The sequence below is a fragment of the Armigeres subalbatus genome, chromosome 1, assembly GCF_024139115.2.
Source record: "Armigeres subalbatus isolate Guangzhou_Male chromosome 1, GZ_Asu_2, whole genome shotgun sequence".
Lineage (NCBI taxonomy): Eukaryota > Metazoa > Arthropoda > Insecta > Diptera > Culicidae > Armigeres > Armigeres subalbatus.
In genome coordinates this window covers 25,538,944-25,561,836 of record NC_085139.1, presented here as the reverse complement: position 1 = coordinate 25,561,836, position 22,893 = coordinate 25,538,944, and the positions used below count along the sequence as shown (strand labels likewise).

At 42.3% G+C, this 22,893-nt stretch overlaps 1 protein-coding gene across 1 annotated transcript in view; it reads left to right on the top strand.

Moving 5' to 3' along the window:
* Positions 1-8,168, top strand: part of LOC134222887 (uncharacterized) — a 636,084-nt gene extending 627,916 nt beyond the window's left edge. The window contains exons 6-7 of the mRNA XM_062702033.1: positions 7,102-7,371; positions 7,439-8,168. Coding sequence (XP_062558017.1) covers positions 7,102-7,371; positions 7,439-7,834 — 666 coding nt within the window. The 3' untranslated portion in view covers positions 7,835-8,168. The remainder of the gene's footprint in view (positions 1-7,101; positions 7,372-7,438) is intronic.
* Positions 8,169-22,893: the final 14,725 nt, after the last annotated feature.

The window sequence follows — 22,893 nt, the reverse complement described above, 5'->3', positions numbered from 1 at the left end:
GAAATTCTGGGGTGTTGGGGTGTTGGAAATTCTAAAACCAACTCAGACGTTGGAGGGAGTGATTTTAGTCGTAGTTTGTATTATGTGTTCGGCTGTGATGGTTTAAAGAAGTGCTGACCTGGGGAGATATTGAACGCATTGGCGTTGTTGTTCTGCGAAGTTTGTGAAACGGAGACGATAGTTAGGAAAGCCGCTGTTCAATGATGCGGACGTGGCTATCCCGTTGTCTTTCTAATTGTTCAATCCTGAATGTCCGAGCTTCGAGACGGAGAGACTTCAGCATCTTGTTCATGGCTCGCATATGGAAGACGGTGCAAATGGAAAACGTCAGCTTTTGAGAGTAGCATCAATCATTTTCATCGCGAAAATTGGACCACTGCGCTGGGTTGGGTACGTAGCCAGAATGTTGGATGTTATTACCCGGTAAAAATGGTTTTCGATAGTGATCCGATTGGTACTTAAAAACGAGGCGCAATTCGAGCAAGGATTGTCGATCAGATGGAAATTGGTTTGCGGTCCCTCCTTAGCTTGCGTGTACGCAAGCCCCTTCCATTTTCTGTTCGCAAGCAAATAATAGAAATTACTCATAAATAATGTATACTCTGTTGTCATATTCAAATATTTCCCAAATTGCCTTCTAATCTTCAAACGGAAAGACGACCTTCTTGTTATGTTCGATTTCAAAAATGTTTGTTATTACATTGTCCCTAAGCGTTCTACAAACGATCGCAGCTCCAGGCCACGGATGCGCGCTCAATCTTCCCGCCATTCAAAGCACCAAGGCAACAAGTTTGCAAAAGTACATCACGACAAGCCTTCACTTCCGGCTGACAATTCTATTTTCGGTCCGCAACATTACATCGGCTCAACCCTCTATGTGACATGGAAACATATGTTTTCCCATCGTTGTTATTTCGCTAAACCATTGCACCATGGTACGTATGCGAGTGAGTGTGTATTTGTGAGTCCGTACTTGCCGAACAAATCTTACCCCAAAGGCCCTCGAGGGAGTAGAAAAGGATTACGGCTCGGAAACCGGGACACACCACTGACTGGCAGATAAGGCAACAAATGCCCGTCGTCGTCGAGCGAATTTGCAAAAGTTGCATGCAGCCATCAGGCTCCGCACATTTCCTGGCGCGGCGCAGAGCATTCACTCTCGCTTCAACATACAACCAGAAACGGTTCATCGCCTCCGGGGAGCATCAGCATCGCGCATCGGCACGGCTTCAGCCGAACCGTGTCAATCAGGGAAAATTTAATGCAACAGATGGTTTCACTTTTTGGAGTGGAAATTGTAAAATTTCTGCAATCGAATCAGTGCTTTCCCTATCGGGAAATTCGTCAATCTGGGTGCTGGCTGGCGTTGCACGGTGAGATAAAACTTCAATTTTTCATATCACGGTGATGAATGGGATACCCGGCGGGGATAAATTCCCCACTACTAAATATCTAAATGTAGAATATTTTTCTGATAGAACAGTAGTGAGGCCAACAGCGAAGAGATGAGAATTCGACATTTATTCCTAAATTGAGAAGTGTTGTATAACAAGTGCCAAAATGTACGAGCATGTCAGTCTGCTTAGTGAATTTTAATCCCAAGAAAAACTTTTCCCTATGACAATCCCAGCATTAGTGAGACTGACTGGGTGTGATCCGCCATTTCATAGGAGAATATGTAGTGGAGATTGAAAAAGTTTTGTGACAAAGCACTGTTAATGGAGTCCCCATGGAGTTAATTACATGCATGCATTCAGTCAGAACACGAATTTTCGAAGTTTGGGAGTGAACTGTCCAACAGAAAGTTAGCTTTTGGTTAGTTTTATTTTTATTATGATAACGCTTAGGATAATATGAAGTGGGAGAAATAAATTGAGGAGGTTAGAATCAGAAGGGTGTAAGTGACATTTTTGTCAAATTTGACTTGACTACAGTTTTGCGGCAATGATTTGATAGTTTGTACGTTGTTTGTAATAAAAGTGAAAATTAGTCTAAAATTCTCCATGGGTCCACTGGCTATTGTTTAAATGTCCTGTCCATTGTCTGATGCGAGGTGTTAAGTATTTAGTCCGTGTGACCACTGGTCGAAGGCGGTGATTATGTATTTTATAAAAACATTTTTGACACGAGAGGTCAATTATGGACAATGTTTCCTACCACCAACCTACCTACAATCTCCTATAGCAGGCCTATTTGGATCTTAAATGCATGTCAAGTCGTCATTCTGGTGGTCTTCCGTGGGAAAGTTTGCCAACTTTCAACTATTTTCGTTGGAGACACTCATTTTCGGTCTTCATCTTTGGTATTTGACCGTTCCTACAATATATTACTAAGGCTCCAAACCGGATCGAACATCATTTAATGGTCGGTGCACTTCATTAGTAGGATGCTGAGACACAATGATGGGTGGATGTTTTGCCCTTCTTACTAATGATAAACCATTGTTATGCCGACAACTGGCCGACAATCCCTAACAGAAGACTTAGGAGACACTGGACGTGAATAAACTGGTTTTAAGAGCAGGTTGCTTGGTGATTTGATTAACTTTTTAATTTGAATTATTTAGGGACAGATTGCCAAATCCGATTTTTCAGGACTGTAGTGGAAGAATTCTTTAGGAGGCCCCATATTCGGGGCGATCAAGGCGAATCTAACGACCTCCTATGTTTTTAGGGACCGAAATGAAGAACAAGAAAACCGCTCGGAAGCCTCCTTTCAAGAGGCTCGGAAGCCTCCTTTCAAGAGGCTCGGAAGCCTCCTTTCAAGAGGCTCGGAAGCCTCCTTTCAAGAGGCTCGGAAGCCTCCTTTCAAGAGGCTCGGAAGCCTCCTTTCAAGAGGCTCGGAAGCCTCTTGTCAAGAGGCTCAGGAGCCTTCTTTCAAGAGGCTCGGAAGCCTCCTTTCAAGAGGCTCGGAAGCCTCCTTTCAAGAGGCTCAGAAGCCTCCTTTCAAGAGGCCTCAAGCCTCCTTTCAAGAGGCTCAGGAAGCCTACTTTCAAGATACTCGGACGCCTCCTTTCAAGAGGCTCGGAAGCCTCCTTTCAAGAGGCTCGGAAGCCTCCTTTCAAGAGGCTCGGAAGCCTCCTTTCAAGAGGCTCGGAAGCCTCCTTTCAAGAGGCTCGAAAAGCCTCCTTTCAAGAGGCTCGAAAAGCCTCCTTTCAAGAGGCTCGAAAAGCCTCCTTTCAAGAGGCTCGAAAAGCCTCCTTTCAAGAGGCTCGGAAGCCTCCTTTCAAGAGGCTCGGAAGCCTCCTTTCAAGAGGCTCGAAAAGCCTCCTTTCAAGAGGCTCGGAAGCCTCCTTTCAAGAGGCCTCAAAAGCCTCCTTTCAAGAGGCTCGGAAGCCTCCTTTCAAGAGGCTCGAAAGCCTCCTTTCAAGAGGCTCGAAAAGCCTCCTTTCAAGAGGCTCCAAGCCTCCTTTCAAGAGGCTCAAAGCCTCCTTTCAAGAGGCTCGAAAAGCCTCCTTTCAAGAGGCCTCGAAAAGCCTCCTTTCAAGAGGCTCGAAAAGCCTCCTTTCAAGAGGCTCAGAAGCCTCCTTTCAAGAGGCCTCGAAAAGCCTCCTTTCAAGAGGCCTCAAAAGCCTCCTTTCAAGAGGCTCAGAGAAGCCTCCTTTCAAGAGGGCCTCAAGCCTCCTTTCAAGAGGCTCAGAAAGCCTCCTTTCAAAAGGCTCGAAAAGCCTCCTTTCAAGAGGCTCGAAAGCCTCCTTTGAAGAGGCTTGAAAGCCTCCTTTGAAGAGGCCTCGAAAGCCTCCTTTCAAGAGGCTCGAAAAGCCTCCTTTCAAAAGTTCGAAAAGCCTCCTTTCAAAAGTTCGAAAAGCCTCCTTTCAAGAAGCTCGAAAAGCCTTCTTTCAAGAGGCTCGAAAAGCCTCCTTTCAAGAGGCTCGGAAAGCCTCCTTTCAAGAGGCTCGGAAAGCCTCCTTTCAAGAGGCTAGGAAAGCCTCCTTTCAAGAGGCTCGGAAAGCCTCCGTTCAAGAAGCTCGAAAAGCCTTCTTTCAAGAGGCTCGAAAAGCCTCCTTTCAAGAGGCTCGAAAAGCCTCCTTTCACGAGGCCTCAAGCCTCCTTTCAAGAGGCTCGAAAAGCCTCCTTTCAAGAGGCCTGAAAGCCTCCTTTCAAGAGGCTCGAAAAGCCTTCTTTCAAGAGGCTCAAAAAGCCTCCTTTCAAGAGGCTCGGAAGCCTCCTTTCAAGAGGCTTGAAAAGCCTCCTTTCAAGAGGCTCGAAAAGCCTCCTTTCAAGAGGCTCGAAAAGCCTCCTTTCAAGAGGCTCGAAAAGCCTCCTTTCAAGAGGCTCGAAAAGCCTCCTTTCAAGAGGCTCGAAAAGCCTCCTTTCAAGAGGCTCGAAAAGCCTCCTTTCAAGAGGCTCGAAAAGCCTCCTTTCAAGAGGCTCGAAAAGCCTCCTTCCAAGAGGCTCGAAAAGCCTCCTTTCAAGAGGCCCGAACAGCCTCCTTTCAAGAGGCTCGAAAAGCCTCCTTCAAAGAGGCTCGAAAAGCCTCCTTTCAAGAGGCTCGAAAAGCCTCCTTTCAAGAGGCTCGAAAAGCCTCCTTTCAAGAGGCTCGAAAAGCCTCCTTTCAAGAGGCTCGGAAAGCCTCCTTTCAAGAGGCTCGGAAAGCCTCCTTTCAAGAGGCTCGGAAAGCCTCCTTTCAAGAGGCCTCGAAAGCCCTCAAGAGGGCTCCTCCTTCAAGAGGCTCAGCCTCCTTTCAAGAGGAAAGCCTCCTTCAAGAGGCTCAACCTCCTTTCAAGAGGCCTCAAGCCTACTTTCAAGAGGCTCGGAAAGCCTCCTTTCAAGAGGCTCGGAAGCCTCCTTTCAAGAGGCTCGGAAAGCCTCCTGTCAAGAGGCTCGGAAAGCCTCCTTTCAAGAGGCTCGGAAAGCCTCCTTTCAAGAGGCTCGAAAGCCTCCTTTCAAGAGGCTCGAAAGCCTCCTTTCAAGAGGCTCGAAAGCCTCCTTTCAAGAGGCTCGAAAGCCTCCTTTCAAGAGGCTCGGAAAGCCTCCTGTCAAGAGGCTCGGAAAGCCTCCTTTCAAGAGGCTCGAAAAGCCTCCTTTCAAGAGGCTCGAAAGCCTCCTTCCATCGAGTGCTCTGAGAGTTTGAAATTCGTCAAAGTGCAAGGAGCAATAATGCGATGTTTCCCATAGAAACGCTAGCAAAGACGATGCAGTTTTCTAATGTCTATTCATAGAGACTTGCTGCTCTCGGTTGGCTTATCTCTCTTCGCTTCGAGGCAGCACAGAACTTCTTCTTCTTATTGACATTACATCCCCCTGGGACAATGCCGCCTCGCAGCTCAGTGCTCTTTTAGCACTTCAACAGTTATTAACCGCAAGATTTCTAAGTCAAGTTACAATTTCCGCATTCGTATATTATGAGTCTAACACGATGATATTTGTATGCCCAGGGAAGTCGATACAATTTCCAAACCTAAAATGGCCTAGCCTGGCACCGGGAATCGAACTCAGTCACCCTCAGCATGGTTTTTAATTCTAGCCGTGCACCTTACCGCACGGCTAAGAAGGACCCTCAGAAAGCAGACCAGAACCATCACATATATAAGAGTCAGTGGTTGTACCTACCCTAAAAAGGACATACCATTCATCAAGAAAGAGGTTGACTGAATAGATGAACCGACAGAACACCAACTCTGAAGAAAAATGCAGTGGAGGATTTATGCATGACCAATTTCATCAAACTGCAAGACTGGGCTCACATTTAATTTAATTTTGGTAACAGTCCAGAATCCAAAAATGCTATCTTTGAGATCTAGGCTGAGATCCACCGATCATAAAAAAGCAACGGATAACTGTACTATACTGAAGGATTTTTACTTTTCTCATCATCGCCGCTACTTCTAGAATTTTACAATATTTACTTAAGCTATATTGGGTGTTGCTGGTGCTCTAGAAGACGACGGGTAGAACAATAAGTGACCACAAGTTTTATACATAATATGTTCAAATCCTTGATGAAGGCCAAGGCCAAGGGCCGAAACGTAGGAAACTAAACCAACGTGTCGTTTCGATTTTGAGAGACTGAAATACCGCTGATATCGAAGTTATCAGATGATACAGTCGTTTAGACTGTCAAGTTAGACATTTTATACATAATTTAAAATAAGCCAACAAGATCAAACAATGTGAGGCACTTCTAAAACGATTTTATAAACGTTTCAAAAACCCATATTTGGAAAACTGAAATCAAACCCACTTATCTAAATATTTTTATCAATGTTTTACTCGTAACTAATCATGAACAAGTAGTAATAATGACTGCAATTGCTTTTTACCAACCACACATTGGGCACACGCAGTAGCATTACATCGACGTTTCGGAGGCACGCAACAATAAAATATACACGATTTGGCCGATACCGAATGTGAAATCAACGTAGTAATGTTTGCATTAATGCATCCAGCCGTATGCCGAGTGAATGATGGAAGTAATTTTTTACTTAAATACTCTATAAATACATACTAGCACGTATTTATTATTACATTGTGTTGCTTATAAGAAGCAACATCAAAGTCGAGAGTTGCTCATTGTGGAAAGATGAAAATGGCCCAGACTGTCTTGAAAATCAATGTTCAATGTTGTTATTATTATTTGTTCTTATTTTTCAATTTATTGGAAATATATCCCCACTAGAACATATCAGAAAAGATTCCAGACTGGGCTGGACAACCTTACTTTGCCAGTGGAGATATATCAGCTTCCACACTGATATTCTCCCCTCCCCCTTCATACGGGAGCTTGGCAGAAGGAAGGTCGTGTGATATGTGCCATCACAAATATTGCCCTCCGCTCGCTTTCAAATCGACTTCTATAAAAAACATTCTTCATGCCTGCCGTATCCTAACGGAACTATCAATTCTATACTTTCGCCTCTAATGCTATCATGAACATGTACGTCCAAGTTTGGAAGATGATATTAGCATTTCCATATCATTAACCTTACTTTGTTACCGATGAACTAAGGAAAGCCATGCTGTTTGTTAATCTATAAATATGCAACGTATTTTTTTCTCGAGCATGCCAACCATTTTTATCCAACCTTTGACATTGCACATGATTTTTAATCAATAAATAGGACACTAAACATCCGTCTTATCTTTGATACCTATCCAGGAAACCCAGTCGGACTCGCAGTCGGTAACTCTGCGTGGTGTAACCCGTGACCTAACCGGGCAGTTCCAGTGCGAAGTGTCCGAGGATGCACCACTTTTCCACACCGACATTCGACTCGCCCGGATGCAGGTGGTGGAACTGCCCAAAGAAGACCCCCAGATGCAGCTGGAAAAAACTCACATCACGACCGGCGATAGCTTTCGGGCCATATGCACGGTGGGTACGTCCTTCCCGTCGGCCAACATCACCTGGTACATCAATTCTAAGAAGGTAAGTTGTAAAACCGAAACGTTATAATTCGGCTTCGCTCATGTTGTGTTATTTGACCCTCCCACAGATCCACCGTTCCCCCTACCAACGAATTACGTACCGTTCGTACGAGGGAACTCCGACGTTCTCCTCGTTGGACATGTACCCGCACAGCCAAGTGCTGCAGGACATCTACCAGTCGATGCCCCCGATGCAGACGAGCCTGGCGATCATGTGCGAAATCTCGATCCTGCACATCTACACCAAAAGTGTCCACAAGATGCTCATCGTGAGCGATCTGGTGACGACGGTTTCACCTTCGCTGTTGGGTCTGGACGGGTCGCACAACCGACGAAACGGTGACCCGGACAACTCGGCGCTGACGGTAAGTGCTGCCACGGTGGGCAGCGGTGCCGCCCTTTGGTGGGTTCTGGCGGTGGCCGTAGTGTACCAGCGCTGGGCGAATTCTGAGCGGGGCTTGTGATGGGATACGGAGGCGGTGTAAATAGGTTTAGGAAACGTTGAGCTGTTGAACAGAATTGGATCCGGTTGATAGGAATGGTGACGCGGTCGAAAGCAAACACACACACAGATACTTAGGAGCGAGTCGCGGCACTTGGAAATATTATATTTATACAAAACGGTATATAGGAATAAAATAGGATACAGGCAAGGACGGGGAGAGAACCTGTTGAAGTGTACATGTAATATATATATGTATTTGAGCTTTTTTACCAAGGCGGACTATTACGGTTGCTTTAAGGATGTAACGGTTGGGCATACTAAGAAGGATACAGCGGGAAGTAGTTTACAATGTTTTGTTATCCATTAAATCTCATCATCAAACAAATTCCACTGAGAAAACAAAAAGTTTCGGCGATGCATAGCTATGATCTTCTTTGCTGTAACAATCATATGTACTTTTTCGATTCCTTTTTACGCACAGTAAAACTACAAGCTGGAAACGGGAGTCGCGATGGGCATGATGAAGATGTCGTTGCCCTTTTCAATTAGTAACTAAGTTAATTAGATATTGGTTTTTATTCTTTACACAAGACGCGTTCCATTCAATTATTTTTGGATTATTCTCAGTGCAATAGGGTTACTACTCCTGGATTCCATCTCGTAGCTCATTCTAGCTTAGATATGTTCATTCCATTAAAAAAAAACAAAGCAATGGAAAGAACTATATTTGTTAATTTTTTTATTTTTGTCATTTTTTGCAGCAAGCGACGAAATTGGTGCTTTATTTCTTTGTTTTACAATGGGATGGATATATGTTCAGTGAGATGGAAAACGGAACAGATCCCCTATTTAAAGATGAAACCCATTATGATCATCAGGAAATCTGAAATCATCGAGAAAATGGCTTAACTTGTTTTTTGTTCTTCTTTTGTGTGGCAGTTTTTTTGCTGCTGTAAAAAAATATTACACCGACACTCGAACACATGTGCTGTTCTATTTTGTGCAATACTGATGGAGAAAGATCTTTTATGATACACAGTGCGAACAAACCTGCAAGAGGGATCCAGGACCAAGCGCGTTCTGAAAGGTTAACAAGTTTCCTTCGGAATCAAGGAGCTTACGTGTGTCAATTTCTGGATCCATGTATGAATGCCATTGCAACTATCGTTGCCAATTCCCGCATTGCTTTACGTCTTTATTTATTGAATAGTGCCACTCATATTCAACAACGCTACGAGACGAGCCAGCCTCGGGCTGAAAGTCTCGATAGTATCTACACAAAAATATATATATATATATATATTTAACAACGATGTTGAAAAGCGCCCTCTTAGTTTTAGAGGGCTCACTTTTGAGACAGATCTTTTTGCCATTTATATTATTCATTATCCACGTACATATTTTGTCTTGATGATGTGCTCCTCCAGTCGCTGGATGAAAAGCACTTTCGCCAACTTTTAGCTTATCAGAACCAGCTCCGATCATAACTGGAAATGTTTGAATTACAGCATATGTCAGCAAAACGAATAACCTCCAGAAAACTGACCTAAAATTGCAATTGGACACACCTACTTATTCGTTTTACTCAGCATGCTAACCATTCTTTTTTATTGAAGTTAATTTTAGAGGAGCTCTGCATATTTCCTTTCCCTCTAAGGTGCTTTGGAGGCTGGCAAAATACGATCTAGCTCCATAGTAGGGCCTGGGACGAACGCGTGCTGCCTGGAGCAATCGGTCTGAAACTGGAGGGATCCCTATCGGCAACAAGGGTTTTCTGGATCGGAATCGCTAGACTCATTCTCCAATCGTCCGAGAAGTTTTAAGAATAGTGATTTACTTGAGAGGGCCAGGCGCTTTAGCATCAGGTACTCAATCTCATCATTGCTTGTGCAGGTTGGTTGACAAGAGCTGGCTGATGATCCTGGGATTTTGGAATTTCTGGAAGGTCAATTTTCCTTGATCGATTAGCCTTCTAAATTCCATCGGATAGCCATCTGATGAGATTAGTGTCCGAAATTGTTCGACCATCCACATTGAGGTGGTACCACGGTACTGAGCATCATCTGACGGCACGGCGTCCGGGAAGTCAGCTGGTTTGTGGGATCGTGGCGTAGGATAGTGGGAGTTCATATCTCCTTGGAAGAGGAGAGGGAGTGAAGAATTGCAGATGATGTTTTTTTCAAAATGTATCACCTGGAATGGAACAGCAAAGGAGGTACGTGTTGACGACAGTAACCGGCATGCTACCGCGAAGACGAACTCCTACAACTGGCAGGCAAGGATGTTATCGATCATTTAGTAATTTGCGCTCGATCATCTAGTAGTTTGTCAATAACACATTCCATAAGCTGAATTTCAAAATGTGTTGTATGGTGGACTTTTAGTGCAAAGGTTTTTTCTACAACTTTGCCTAATGGTTCAGAATTCAGCTAATAGCGGAGTTAAAGCGCTAGTTGCAGTTGCTTAAACTAAATTATTGGAACATTGGTATCAATGGGATTTCCCGCAAAACTCCAATCGCCACCTAGCTTTTTCTGGCACGTTGGAGGCAACGGTTTCGGGAGGGAGATTCGCCCCTAGAAGTGGGCCTGCATATTTCGCAGAAATCCTTAACTCCAAAAAAATCATCAAAATTAGGAATTGTTCACCAATCAGGTCTTACATAAGTCCCTCTTCGATAAATCGAGAAAATCACCCAGAATTCATACAACTGGTTCAACACTGGCACAATCCTGTTTCTACTGACTGGGGTTTAATCACCGTGGACACTTATTTGTTGTTTTAATTGGCTTTTTTCGGTGATAATTTAATCAAAACAGCAATTTAGCGATACGCGTTTTGGCTTACTACGCTTCAGCCATCCTCACACGCCTAAAATTCACATTTATTACAATTAACATAATCAAACAATAATTCAAACAAAATACACTTACTACTAGCTGGCAATCCTTTTTTCTCTCATTTAGAAAACTTTGAGCGATATTTCCATTACGCTTGCGGTGGAACGCTAACATGACGATCGTTTCACTACCAATATCCTAAATTAGTACAGAAATAAGTGGTTTCAGAAAAATATTGTGCCACCTTTAGATTGCATGAATTTGTTGTTTTAAACCTTGCGTTTCGACGAAATGTAAGAAGATCATCATCATTTGAAGAGTTTGCATGTTCGAATTTATGAGAACGTCATACTTCCACAAAATTTGCAACTGACTATTCCGCAGAAGAGGGAAACAGCGGCGTCATAGCAGCGAAGACTCGCTTAGTATAGTGCTTCTATGGAAGCCTGAACTAATCAAAGGACGTATATGAAAATAGTAACCAACCAAGTGTGCGAGAACGAAGCCGAGTTCGTATGATAAAAAAGGTTATCTCGAACCCGAAGACTGCTCATCTTGCGAAAGCGGTAGCAGGCGAAATTAATCCCAAAAGCAAGACATCAAAAATCTTGCCTTGAAAACATATACCGAATAGGGTCTCGGAATGCAACGGGATACGGAAGAGGATCGTGAGCTCGTTTAACTCTTTGAGACTGGCTCTCATGCCCTCGTTCATGGAAAAATAATGAACATCTGTCATCTGGTTTACAGTAAGAAATGAAAATGAGGAGTGAGAAATGAGACGTCTTTTTTTCTTACCCATTTTTCACTTCACGCTTCTCTCTTTTCAAACAACAATTTCGGTCATATGACCATTTCGGCAAACGGCATTTTATGATCTTTTCAGTCGAACGGCTTTTTCTGCAAGATGACCTGTTTGAAATTTTTGGTCACATAACGTATGACTCTTTCGTCCAAACGACATATTTAGCCGTTTTGGCCAATTGAAATGCGACTTTTGACCAAGGGGCATTCGGCCAATCCTGCTCATCAAATTATTTGTACCAAGTCTACCAACCTCACGCCTTTTTGTATCTACCGGATCGGTAGTGACCACCATCTATGCAAAGTTCGGCATTCTTGCTACATGCCCTGGTCATCACATCCCTCTACCTTTGTCCACTTCCGAGTACTTAGTTCGCCGTAAAGTTAGACGAATTCGTGGTTCATTATTGTGAATCATAGTAACCCCGATAATCCGTGAAGCAAGAATGTCATAGAAATAGAAATAAATATTCATTCTCTTGTTAAACGTTACCCAAACCAGACGTACTTTACAATAGGTTATGGGCCCAGTATTAAAATTATAAGAAAAAATGTCCACAAGTTCAAGTCAGCAAGTAAATGGAGGTTCCAGCGCCGCAAGAGCTGCGACTGAAACAGGAAACGTTCGAGTCAACAGGAGTTCCGTGGCGCTGCCTGCCATTGAAAAGCTGAAAGGAAGAGAAAATTATTCTACATGGGCGTTTGCGATGCGGATGATGGATGGCTTGACGGGCAGGATTGGCTTGCTGCGAAAATTTACATTCGTGCGCCTGGTTAATTGCTCTAGTCTGAAAGAGTACGTGAACGAGTTAATGAGTACGAGCCACAAGCTCGCATCCATGGGCTTCAAGGTGGACGATTCGTGGATTGCGGCGATACTATTAATGGGCCTTCCGGAGTAATACGAGCCGATGATCATGGGATTGGAGGCATCCGGTATAGCATTGACGGCGGATTCGGTGAAAGCCAAAATTTTACAGGACGTAAAATTGGATCGTGGTCCGGTCAGCAGCAATATGGAAGGTGCATTGTACAGCAGAACGGGCCGAAAGAAGATTCACGAGTCAAGAAAAAGCAGTAAAAACGAGAAGCTTTGCTATATCTGTGAAAAACCGGGACATTTCGCGGCCAAGTGTCCTCAAGCCAAGAAGTCATCGTTAAGGGAAGGCAAGCCGAAAGGATTGTGTAGCATTTTCGCCATCGGTGATGTGAAGACCAACGAGTGGTACCTGGATTCCGGTGCCACCAGCCACATGGCACGTGCCGATCAATCATTTATTGACGCGATTACCATGGACCACGACGTCGGTACGGCAAACAACGGCAATATGAAGGCGGTAGCTAAGGGAACGGTTACGATGGAAACAAAGCACGGGCGAGTGGAAGTTTCCAACGTGTTGAAAGTGCCTGACCTCGCCACTAATCTGCTATCGGTCAGTACCATTTGCAAGCGTGGGCATAAAGTGGTGTTCACGGCGAATAAGTGTGAAGTATGTGACGAAAACGGTGAGATTGTCGTTACCGGAGTAGAAGAAGGTGGCCTATACCGAGTCAGCCGGCCAGAGCAAGCATTTCTTACTAACGACATTAGTTTGTGGCATAAGCGAATGGGTCATTTGAATGAAGCAAGCTTGAAGGGGCTCAGGCAATTGGCCGACGGGGTTGATTTCAAAAACGAAGCACTCGCCGATTGCGTATCTTGCCTTGAAGGCAAACAGACACGACTACCATTTCCGACTAGTGTTTCAAGAGCAGAAAATTTGTTGGAATTTTTGCACTCCGATCTGTGTGGTCCCGTGGAAGTACCATCCTTGGGAGGAAGTCACATTCGTGGATGACGGCAGCAGGAAGGTTGTGGTGTTCTTTCTTGAACGCAAAAGTCAAGTACTAGAAGCGTTCCAGAAATTCAAAAATACTGCTGAAAGACATTCCGGTATGAAGCTAAAGGTTTTGCGTACGGATAATGGCACGGAGTACGTTAACAAGGCTTTCAGCAAGTTTTGGAGCGCGAAGGCATCCGGCATCAAACTTCGTGTCCGTACACACCCGAGCAGAACAGTGTTGCAGAACGCATGAACCGTACGTTGGTTGAGAAACGATGCGAAACTTGGTAAGGAGTTTTGGGCAGAAGCTGTCTCGACTTCTGCCTATCTGGTCAAGCGATGTCCAACACGGTCGTTAGAAAATAAGACGCCGGAGGAGGCGTGGACCAAAAAGAAACCAAACCTTCGGCATCTGAAGATTTTCGGGTCCAATGCACTATGGTCCAGGATTCAGATTTACGCGGAAAGATACATTTTACGCCAAAACTATATTTTTTTTAGAAAAAACTGTTGTTCTAAAAATTATTCGCAATAGTAAGGCCATCATTATTGTGCTACAAAAAATAGGGTGGCCCATCATATAAAAAAATAGTTTTTTTTTTATTTCTCTTAATACTGACATGTTATGTTCTACAAGTTGTAGCACAGCTTATTCCAATCAATTTTGCTAAAAAAAAATTCTGCAGCTCTTAATTTGACTGATTTAGAGCAATTTTACCTAATTGTATTAGGGTGTACCTCAAAAAAACTGTATTTTTGATCTACTTTTTTTGTTTTACATTTCTCGAAAAAGTCGTCTTCAGGTGACTTTTAGAGCTCAAAAAAATGCAACTTTTGATGGGTAAATACGCTCAATATCTTTTTCCGATCAAAAGTTACAATCGTTTTCCTGTCAAAATTACATTTTTTTCATAAGTTGATATCTCCGGTTAGGGCAGACCAAAAAAATATATTCACACGGCATCTGAAAGAGAAATTAATATTCTTTATTATGTCAAAAAATTAAGGATATGTTATTTTTTTATCTCAAGTTTCACCAATTTTACTAAAATCATTAAAACACGCGTTTTAAAAAGCCTCAAAAGTTTTCAGAAGGTGACATCCGTGAAAAATAAAAAATGAAATGAGCAGATCATAAATATTCTTTTTTGAGGGACACCCTAATCCTGGTAAGTAAAATTACTCTAAACAAGTGAGCTTGAGAGCTACATAAAAAGTTTATATAGCAAAGTTGATGGGAAAAAGCTGCGCTACAACTTTGTAGAACATTTTATGTCAATTTTCCGCAAAATAAAAAAAATAAAATTTCACATTTTTATAAAATGGCCCACCCTATTTTTCAGTAATTCTATAATAAGGGCCCAAGTATCCAGAACAACTTTGTAGAACAAATTTTGTTTCTTAAAAGTATGCTTCAGACCGAAAATGCATCTTTTCTCGTAAATCTTGCAATACGATGATAATGATAAAATTTATAAAAAGTGTTTAAGCTGTAGATTTTTTATTTTCCATTTCTTACGAATGTCATCTTCTGAAGACTTTTGGGGCTTTTCAAAACGCGTGTTTTGCCATAAGAATATCGTCTGTATTCGTCGTCTTCCGTTGTCGAGTTATATTAATTTATTTGAAAAAACATGATTTTAGTAAAATTGATAAAACTTGAGATAAAAAAATAACATATCCCCAATTTTTTGACATAATAAAGAATATTAATTTCTCTTTCAAATGCTGTGTAAATATATTTTTTTGGTCTGCCCTAACTGGAGATATCAACTTTTGAAAAAATGTAATTTTGACAGAAAAACGATTATAACTTTTGATCGGAAAAAGATATTGAGCATATTCACCCATCAAAAGTTGCATTTTGAGCATTTTGAGCTCTAAAAGTCACCTGAAGACGACTTTTTCGAGAAATGTAAAACAAAAAAAGTAGATCAAAAATACAGTTTTTTTGAGGTACACCCTAATCCAATTAGGTAAAATTGCTCTAATACAGCCAACTTAAGAGCTACAGAAAAAGTTTTTTTTAGCAAAATTGATTGGAATAAGCTACGCTACAACATTGTAGAACATAACATATCAATATTCTGAGAAATAAAAAAAATATTTTCTAATTTTTTTTATATGATGGGCCGCCCTATTTTTTGGTAGAACCATAATGATGGCCTTACTATTTCGAACAATTTTGTAGAACAACAGTTTTTTCTAAAAAAATATAGTTTTGGCGTAAAATGCATCTTTCCGCGTAAATCTGAATCCTGGACCATAGTGCAATGTGATGATGCACGTTCCAAAAATAAAGCGGAGGAAGTTTGATCCAAAGTCAAAGAAAGGAATTTTTGTGGGATACTGCGAGAACACCAAAGGATACAGTATCTACGAACCGGCAAGTGGTGAATTCCGAATTAGTCGAGATATGGTGGTTCTTGCTGAGGGTGTGACAAGTTCAAGCGTTAGTGATCATAACGTCAAGCCGGTGGAATTCATCGAGCTGCATTCGAGGAAATAGTGGCACCTGCTAGTTTAGCTGATGAAGGCGATACTAGGGCTAGGATGATGACGACAATCACAGCAATGAAGATGACGATTTCGAAGACGCTACTGATTTAGCAGAAACCGCGCTCCCACCACAAATTGATAAACCAGCTGATGTGCAGCAAGGGTTGAGGCGCAGTGGCAGGGCGCTCTCGCCCAGGCAAGTATACCGATTACATTAGCTATAGCACATTTTCTGGTGACAGCGTTTCCCCACAGTTACCTCCTGTCACGACTGTGTACGAGCTTGATGATCCGGCTACCTGCGAAGAGGTTCTGCGCCGACCAGATCGAGACCTTCGGATTCAAGCGATGAACGATGAACTGCAGTCACTAAACGAGAACCAAACATGGGTCCTTGCCAATCTACCTGAAGGGCGAAAAGCGATTCGGAACAAATGGGTGTTCCAAACGAAGCGTGGTTCTGACTGGACCATTGAACGGTACAAAACTCTTCTCGTCGTTAAAGGATGCTCGCAGCGACCCGGTCTGGACTACGAAGAGGTGTATTATCCCGTTGTGCGTTATGCTACGATCCGATACCTCATGGCGCTTGCGGCGAAGTATGATCTGGATATCGACCAGATGGATGTTGTCACTGCATTTTTGCAAGTGGAGCTCTGTGATGAGGAAATCTACATGCTACAGCCACAGGGAGTAGATCAACGAAACATCAAGGTATGCCGGTTGAAGAAAGCGCTTTACGGCTTGAAACAGTCGAGCCGAGTGTGGAATGCCAAATTGGATGGCGTTCTTCGCAAGTTTGGCCTCATCCGGTCGACAGTTGACCCTTGTTTGTACTGGATGATGAACGGCGATAACATTATGTTCGTTACGATTTACGTTGACGACTTCCTTATCTTTACCAACGATCGGAATCTGAAACGAAAACTGAAAGCGTATTTGAGCAAGCACTTCAAGATGAAGGATCTCGGTGAAGCAAAGTACTGTTTGGTCGATTCGAACCCTGTTACAACGCCTGCTGACCCTAGCATGAAGCTGAGCAAAACGATGGGGCCGAGGAATCAAGAGGAAACCGACGAGATGGAAAAGGTCCCATTCAAGCAAGCGGTTGGATGTCTATCTTGCAGCACAAGTGACTCGTCCGGATATTGCCTCTGCTGTGAATGCTATGAGCCAGTTCAGTGCGAATCCGGGACGACAGCATTGGGAGGCTACCAAGAGGATAATCCGTTATCTCAAAGGAACCGCAACGAAAAAAGCTGGAATATTCAAGCCAGGAGTGTTCAGAAATAATTGGATACAGCGATGCCGATTGGGGAGGAGATCCCGACAACCGAAAGTCGACAACTGGTTACGTTTTCAAGCTACAAGGTTGAGCTATATCATGGAACGTGAAGAAGCAGCCCACCGTTGCATTGTCATCTTGTGAGGCGGAATACATGGCTCTATCTCGAACAATTCAAGAAGCTATGTGGTGGAACAATTTACGTTCGCAGATATTTGATGAGCGTCCAATAACAATCAGATGTGACAACCAGTCAGCAATCAGCATCGCAACCAACGGCTCTTACAATCCCCGTACGAAGCATGTTAGCATCCGCTATCATTTTGTGCATCACAGCTTGCAAGAAAAGGTAGTGGAGTTATTTTATATACCGACTGAGGAACAACCAGCCGATGGATTCACGAAGCCACTAGCGTTTTAGAAACAACGTCAGTTTTGTGAATTACTACGCGTCTCGGATTAGGGAGGAGTATTGTAAATCATAGTAACCCCGATAATCCGTGAAGCAAGAATGTCATAGAAATAGAAATAAATATTCATTCTCTTGTTAAACGTTACCCAAACCAGACGTACTTTACAATATTCATCCTTCTCATCCGCCGTTCTCTTGAACACTACCAAAGATGGCCCTAAGTACGCGTCTCTCAATCACCACCCTGAGTACTTGCAAATCCTTATCGAGCATGGTTCAAGTTTCATGTCCATAGAAAGCCACCGGTCATATGAGCGAGGTCAAATCAATAACAACTCATACAGCCCCTTAGAGGCCATGTGCATGATTTACGATCTAGATATGTTCATGATCCAGAAGAACAAAAAAAGAAGAAAAAGAGGAAGTAGAAGAAGAAGAAGAAGGTGGCCATAAAGGTCCTTAGAGCCCATGCGCATGATCTACGATTTAGATATGTACGAATTGGATATCCTAAGTTCTCCAAATCATTCTGGAGCTCAATCCAATTTATCTTTCAAGTCAACTGTACAAAGCCTGTAGCAATCTATTGTGTCTGGCTACTGACGCTCAGAGATAATGTGCATGGTTTACAATTTATTTCTGTCCGAATTGAATATTTCAATTTATCCAAATCTTTCTAGAGATATCAATTGTGCTCGGTACAAAACCAAAAGCATCTCATGGTGTAGATATGTCAAAATCGAATGTTCCAAATACAGTCAAACCTCCATGAGTCGATGTTCTATGACTCGATATCGACTCATGGAAGCAAATTATGCCATATTAAAAAATATTTTCTGGGTTACTGTGATGGTCCCTTCAAACAGCTTCCCAAGGATTTTCTATTCCACATCTCGATATTTCCATGAGTCGACGGTCCCTTCAACATCGACTCATGGAGGTTTGACTGTATTGCAAATCACTCAACAATTCACATGAATTGATCTACAAAGCCAACTCGGTACAAAACCGATAGCAACCCGTCATATTCATGCTACTATATGTCATTCGTACGATTAACAATCTATGTTCGTCCAAATATATTAATATTATTATTGTCTTTATTTCAGAGGCTTTCCTAGCCCTAGGCTGACCACCTTTTAATTCGTTCAAATATGATGTTTTGAGCCCTCAGACTATCGTATGAAAACATATCTCAATTTTTGTTCATATGTGCATAAAAAATTGCTATCGGTTCTGTACCTAGCGTTATTGGCATGATGGAATAATTTCTCTTAACTGCAAAGATTTGGAGAGCATGAAACGTCGTATTCGGTAATTTCTAAACCATTTCTAAAACATCATACCATGCAGATGATAATAAGGGATCTTAATGATAAGAAGTAGTTGCTATAGATTTTGTACCAAGCGTAGTTGACCTGCTTAATAAATTGGTCTGAACTCCGGAATGATTTCCTGAACAAAGATCATCATTTTTCACATATTTATATAGTAAATCGCATGGCTGCTAAAGGCCTATATGAACACCATGGGTTGTTTTTGATTTTGTACTGAACCCAATTGGATTGTAGACCAACTGGTCTGAGCTCCAGACTGATATGAAAAACTTTGAACATCTGATTTGGACGTATTTAAAACGTAAATTATGCGCATGGCCTCTAAAATTCAATGGGGACATCACGGAATGCTACTGGTTTTAAACTGAGCCCAGTTGACTTGATAGATCTATTGGTTTTAACTCCACATTGATTTTGAGAAATTCTATCATTCGATATGACTGAATCGCAAATCATACGCATCAAGCCCAGTTGTCTTGGTAGACCAATTCTTCTGAACTTCAGAATTATTTGTAGAACTTGTAATATCCGTTTTGGACATATGTATCTAAATCGTAAATCATGCATATGGCCTCTAAGGGCATGTATGAACACCATGAGTTGCTATTGGCTTTGTTATAAGCCCATTAGAAGTGGTAGACCAATTGGTCTGAACTTCAGAGAACTTTGGAGAACTTTGAACATCCGGTTTTCAAATATCTAGATCGTAAATGATGCGCATGGCCTCTTAGGGCCTGTATGGGCACCATGGGTTGCTAATGGTTTCGTACCCAGCGTAGTTGACCTGAAATCCAGAATGGTTTGTAGAACCTAGAACATCTGTAGAACTATTGTCTGCATTCATTATTTGTCATCTCTGAAATAGTATTGGGTACATTTCTGAGCAATAAAATCGTTCATGCACGATATTCGTGCTCAATTTTTGTCCATATAAAAGTGGCCTACTCACGATCTTTCTTCCGACGATTACAGGATGTAGTTGTGGCCGATCAACAATCTGGAAAATTTATGAGCGAGTTTGGCTGAGAAATTCCTGAGATATTGCTAAGTTAAATCCGGGTCAATATGACCCGAACACCATAAGTGTGAGTTTTTTTAGCCTTTCAGGAGCGTCGTACGAAGTAGGTCAACGTTTAGGAACATAGTTTCCCACAAAATAGGAAAAGTCAAAAAGTTTTAGGCCTTCACATTGTTGCGTTGAAAAGTTATTACAATTTGAAAGTGCAATTCGGGTCATATTGACCTAAACACGTTAGGAAGGTTAGTCGCTCGCTTGAAGGTGTCCACGAAGCGTTCTGCCTGCCTGGTGGGCTGCAGGTGCAACGACATGGTCACGTGATTACCCTAGCAGCACAATTCAGACCGATTTGGTTGGAGCAACTCAAGTGTGACTAAATTTGGTTGCATATGGGTCACAGAAACTTTTGTGCAACATGTGTGCTGCTCGAGTGATATGTTTCTCCAACAAAGTTTTAACTGAGCAAAGTTTTAACTCGGCACTGGTGAATTGCATATCATTGTCGATGAGTCGCTTCTCGATCATGCCGGGGCTAGCGAAGAGGTTTTGCAGTATACAGTCGGCAGCTGAGGTAGCGGTTAGATGTACTTACTTACCCTCGGTGAATGCCATTGGTGTATTGATGTGGGCCATGACTGTTCTTTACTTCGGCGTGCACAGTGATGTCCGCCTCGATCGACGACCAGCACAAACCCAATCGCCTTCATGCGCTGGATCCAATATGACCACGAAGGAGAGGATGAAGGCAGCTCATCGTGAACTCTGCTGAAATCTCAGGGAGTCAAACGTGACGCACCCTTGAACGTACAATGCTGATAGCAAGTCGCAATGGTCGAAGAACCGCTAAACCTTATGGTCTGGGATGGCAAGGACATAACCACAGTGAATGCAGCGGCAAACCTTGCTAAATAAGTACCGGGTCGGAACGGGAGGCTTGCTAAATCACCCTGAAATGGAGAAGAAGTACATCAACTGCACCTAACGTGATCGATCTTATATCATTCTCCGTGATGGCATTAACTACGACAAATTCTTCCTCCGGTTTGACCTGCTGGTTGATCAATGAAGGCAAGATGTCGGCGTTCCAAAACTTGTCGATGCTGACGTAGACAATGTCTAAGTCGTAGAGGAGAACTTGTAGTGTCCAACGTTGCAATAGATTCGCCGTGTAGACTGGAACTGAAGATTCGAAACAGTCAGTCAGTGGTCTGCTGACTGAAATGGTGACCGAACAGCATTTCATAATACTTGGTCGCAGTGAAAAGGATTTCCAGTCCCTCACGATCCGGTTGACTGTAGTCGTGCTCTAAATGCATGCTTTATCGAAAGACCTTCAGCCTTATTTTTTACTGGAAGCCCAGCAATGTTTTCAAATGTTTTACCTAAATTCGCAAAGCCGAAATGACTTAACCGATATATTGCCAAGATTTTTTTTATAAGTGGTGTTTCCTTGCTGAGTTTCAACAAATAATTTTTTGAAAGACAACTAACAAATGTCAATTTTAACCAAATGATATTAGTTCTCAATTTTGTTGTGAGCACGGCTTTGCGAGCTACAGGAAAAAGCTGAGTTTTCATCCATAGAGTTTGTCAATAATTCATTCCATAAGCTGAATTTCAAAATGTGTTGTATGGTGGACTACTAGTGCGAAAGTTTTCCCACAACTCTGCCTAATGGTTCGTGGTTTGAATTATAGTTTCATTAACTTAGACTAAATGATTACAAAATTCCAATCATTTAGTTTGAATCACTGCAAATAGCGCTATAACTCCGTTTAAGGTTGAATTCTAGCAACGAACTATTAGGCAGAGTTGTAGAAAAACCTTCGTACTAGGAGTCCATCATACAACACATTTTGAAATTCAGCTTCTAGAATGAGTTATTCACAAACTACTAAATGATCGAACGCAAATTACTAAATGATCGATAACATCCTTTTGCAAACAAAAACTGCAACTTGATCAGGGCCGGATTTATGGGCGGCCGGGGGGGCGTGGCCCCGGGCTCCCACAAATCTGGTGTACCAAAACCAACCTTTTTTGTACATTTTGGGGCCCCCACATACCGTCGGCCTCGGGGCCCCCTTCCGGCTAAATCCGGCCCTGAACTTGATCCATACAAGCGGATAACGTTGTTCTTTGTTAGTGGTTCCAATGTTAAACTCGACATTTGAGGAAGCAAGCACAAGTCTTTTACTAAATACGGTCGAGTACAACGGTTTCAGCATTGTGTTCGGACAACCGCACTAAATGTGGGACGGGGTTGGAAGCGTTTGTTGCAACAGCGAACTTTGACGAAACGAAACGTTATATAAAATGCTGTTATGCTGGATAATCTGTTACTTAGTAAACTAAGTTCCAGTGATTCATGAGCGAAGATTTAACCAGCTTCAATTGTTTAACTTGACACTATACCATTTTGACAAAACCTAAACAGTTTTGTTGATAAAAGTCGGAAATCAAATGTTTATAGCATTGTTAGAACTTGCCATGGTTTAATAAGCACTTCAATGAAAAATCGCCGAAATAATGTTGTCTCAGATTTTATACCTTTCCTTTATTTTAATTTGACAGAATTTCGCTAATGTAAAAATCCGGTAGATTATAAAAAATCAAAACTAACCTATTATTGGAATTCGTTTGAATGAGTGAGTTATTTATTCGCAAAAGCAACGGATTCGTTCCGGAAATTTTTTTTTTCGGTATGTGTACATATATGTTCAATATGATATTGGATGCTCACTTTCTTTTTCACCAAACTGTTCCCAATTGCTGTCCTCGAATGGCATGTGGTCCCAATCGCAAAAATCAAACACTTATGATCCGCAATCGCAAATCGAAACAAATGACTCGCAGTTAAAAGTGAAAGCCAAGCAAATCAATTAAAATAACAATAATGTAACCCGAAAGTGAGAAACGTCGAGGGGTGGTGGCAACCAGGATAAAGCAAAAGAAAAATGTTTCGTTGAAAAAAAAAAGTAAACCACATACTCGAAACTGCGGAGGCGACTCAGAAAAGAAAAACTGTTAAAACAAATTATGTATGAAGAAACCCATACC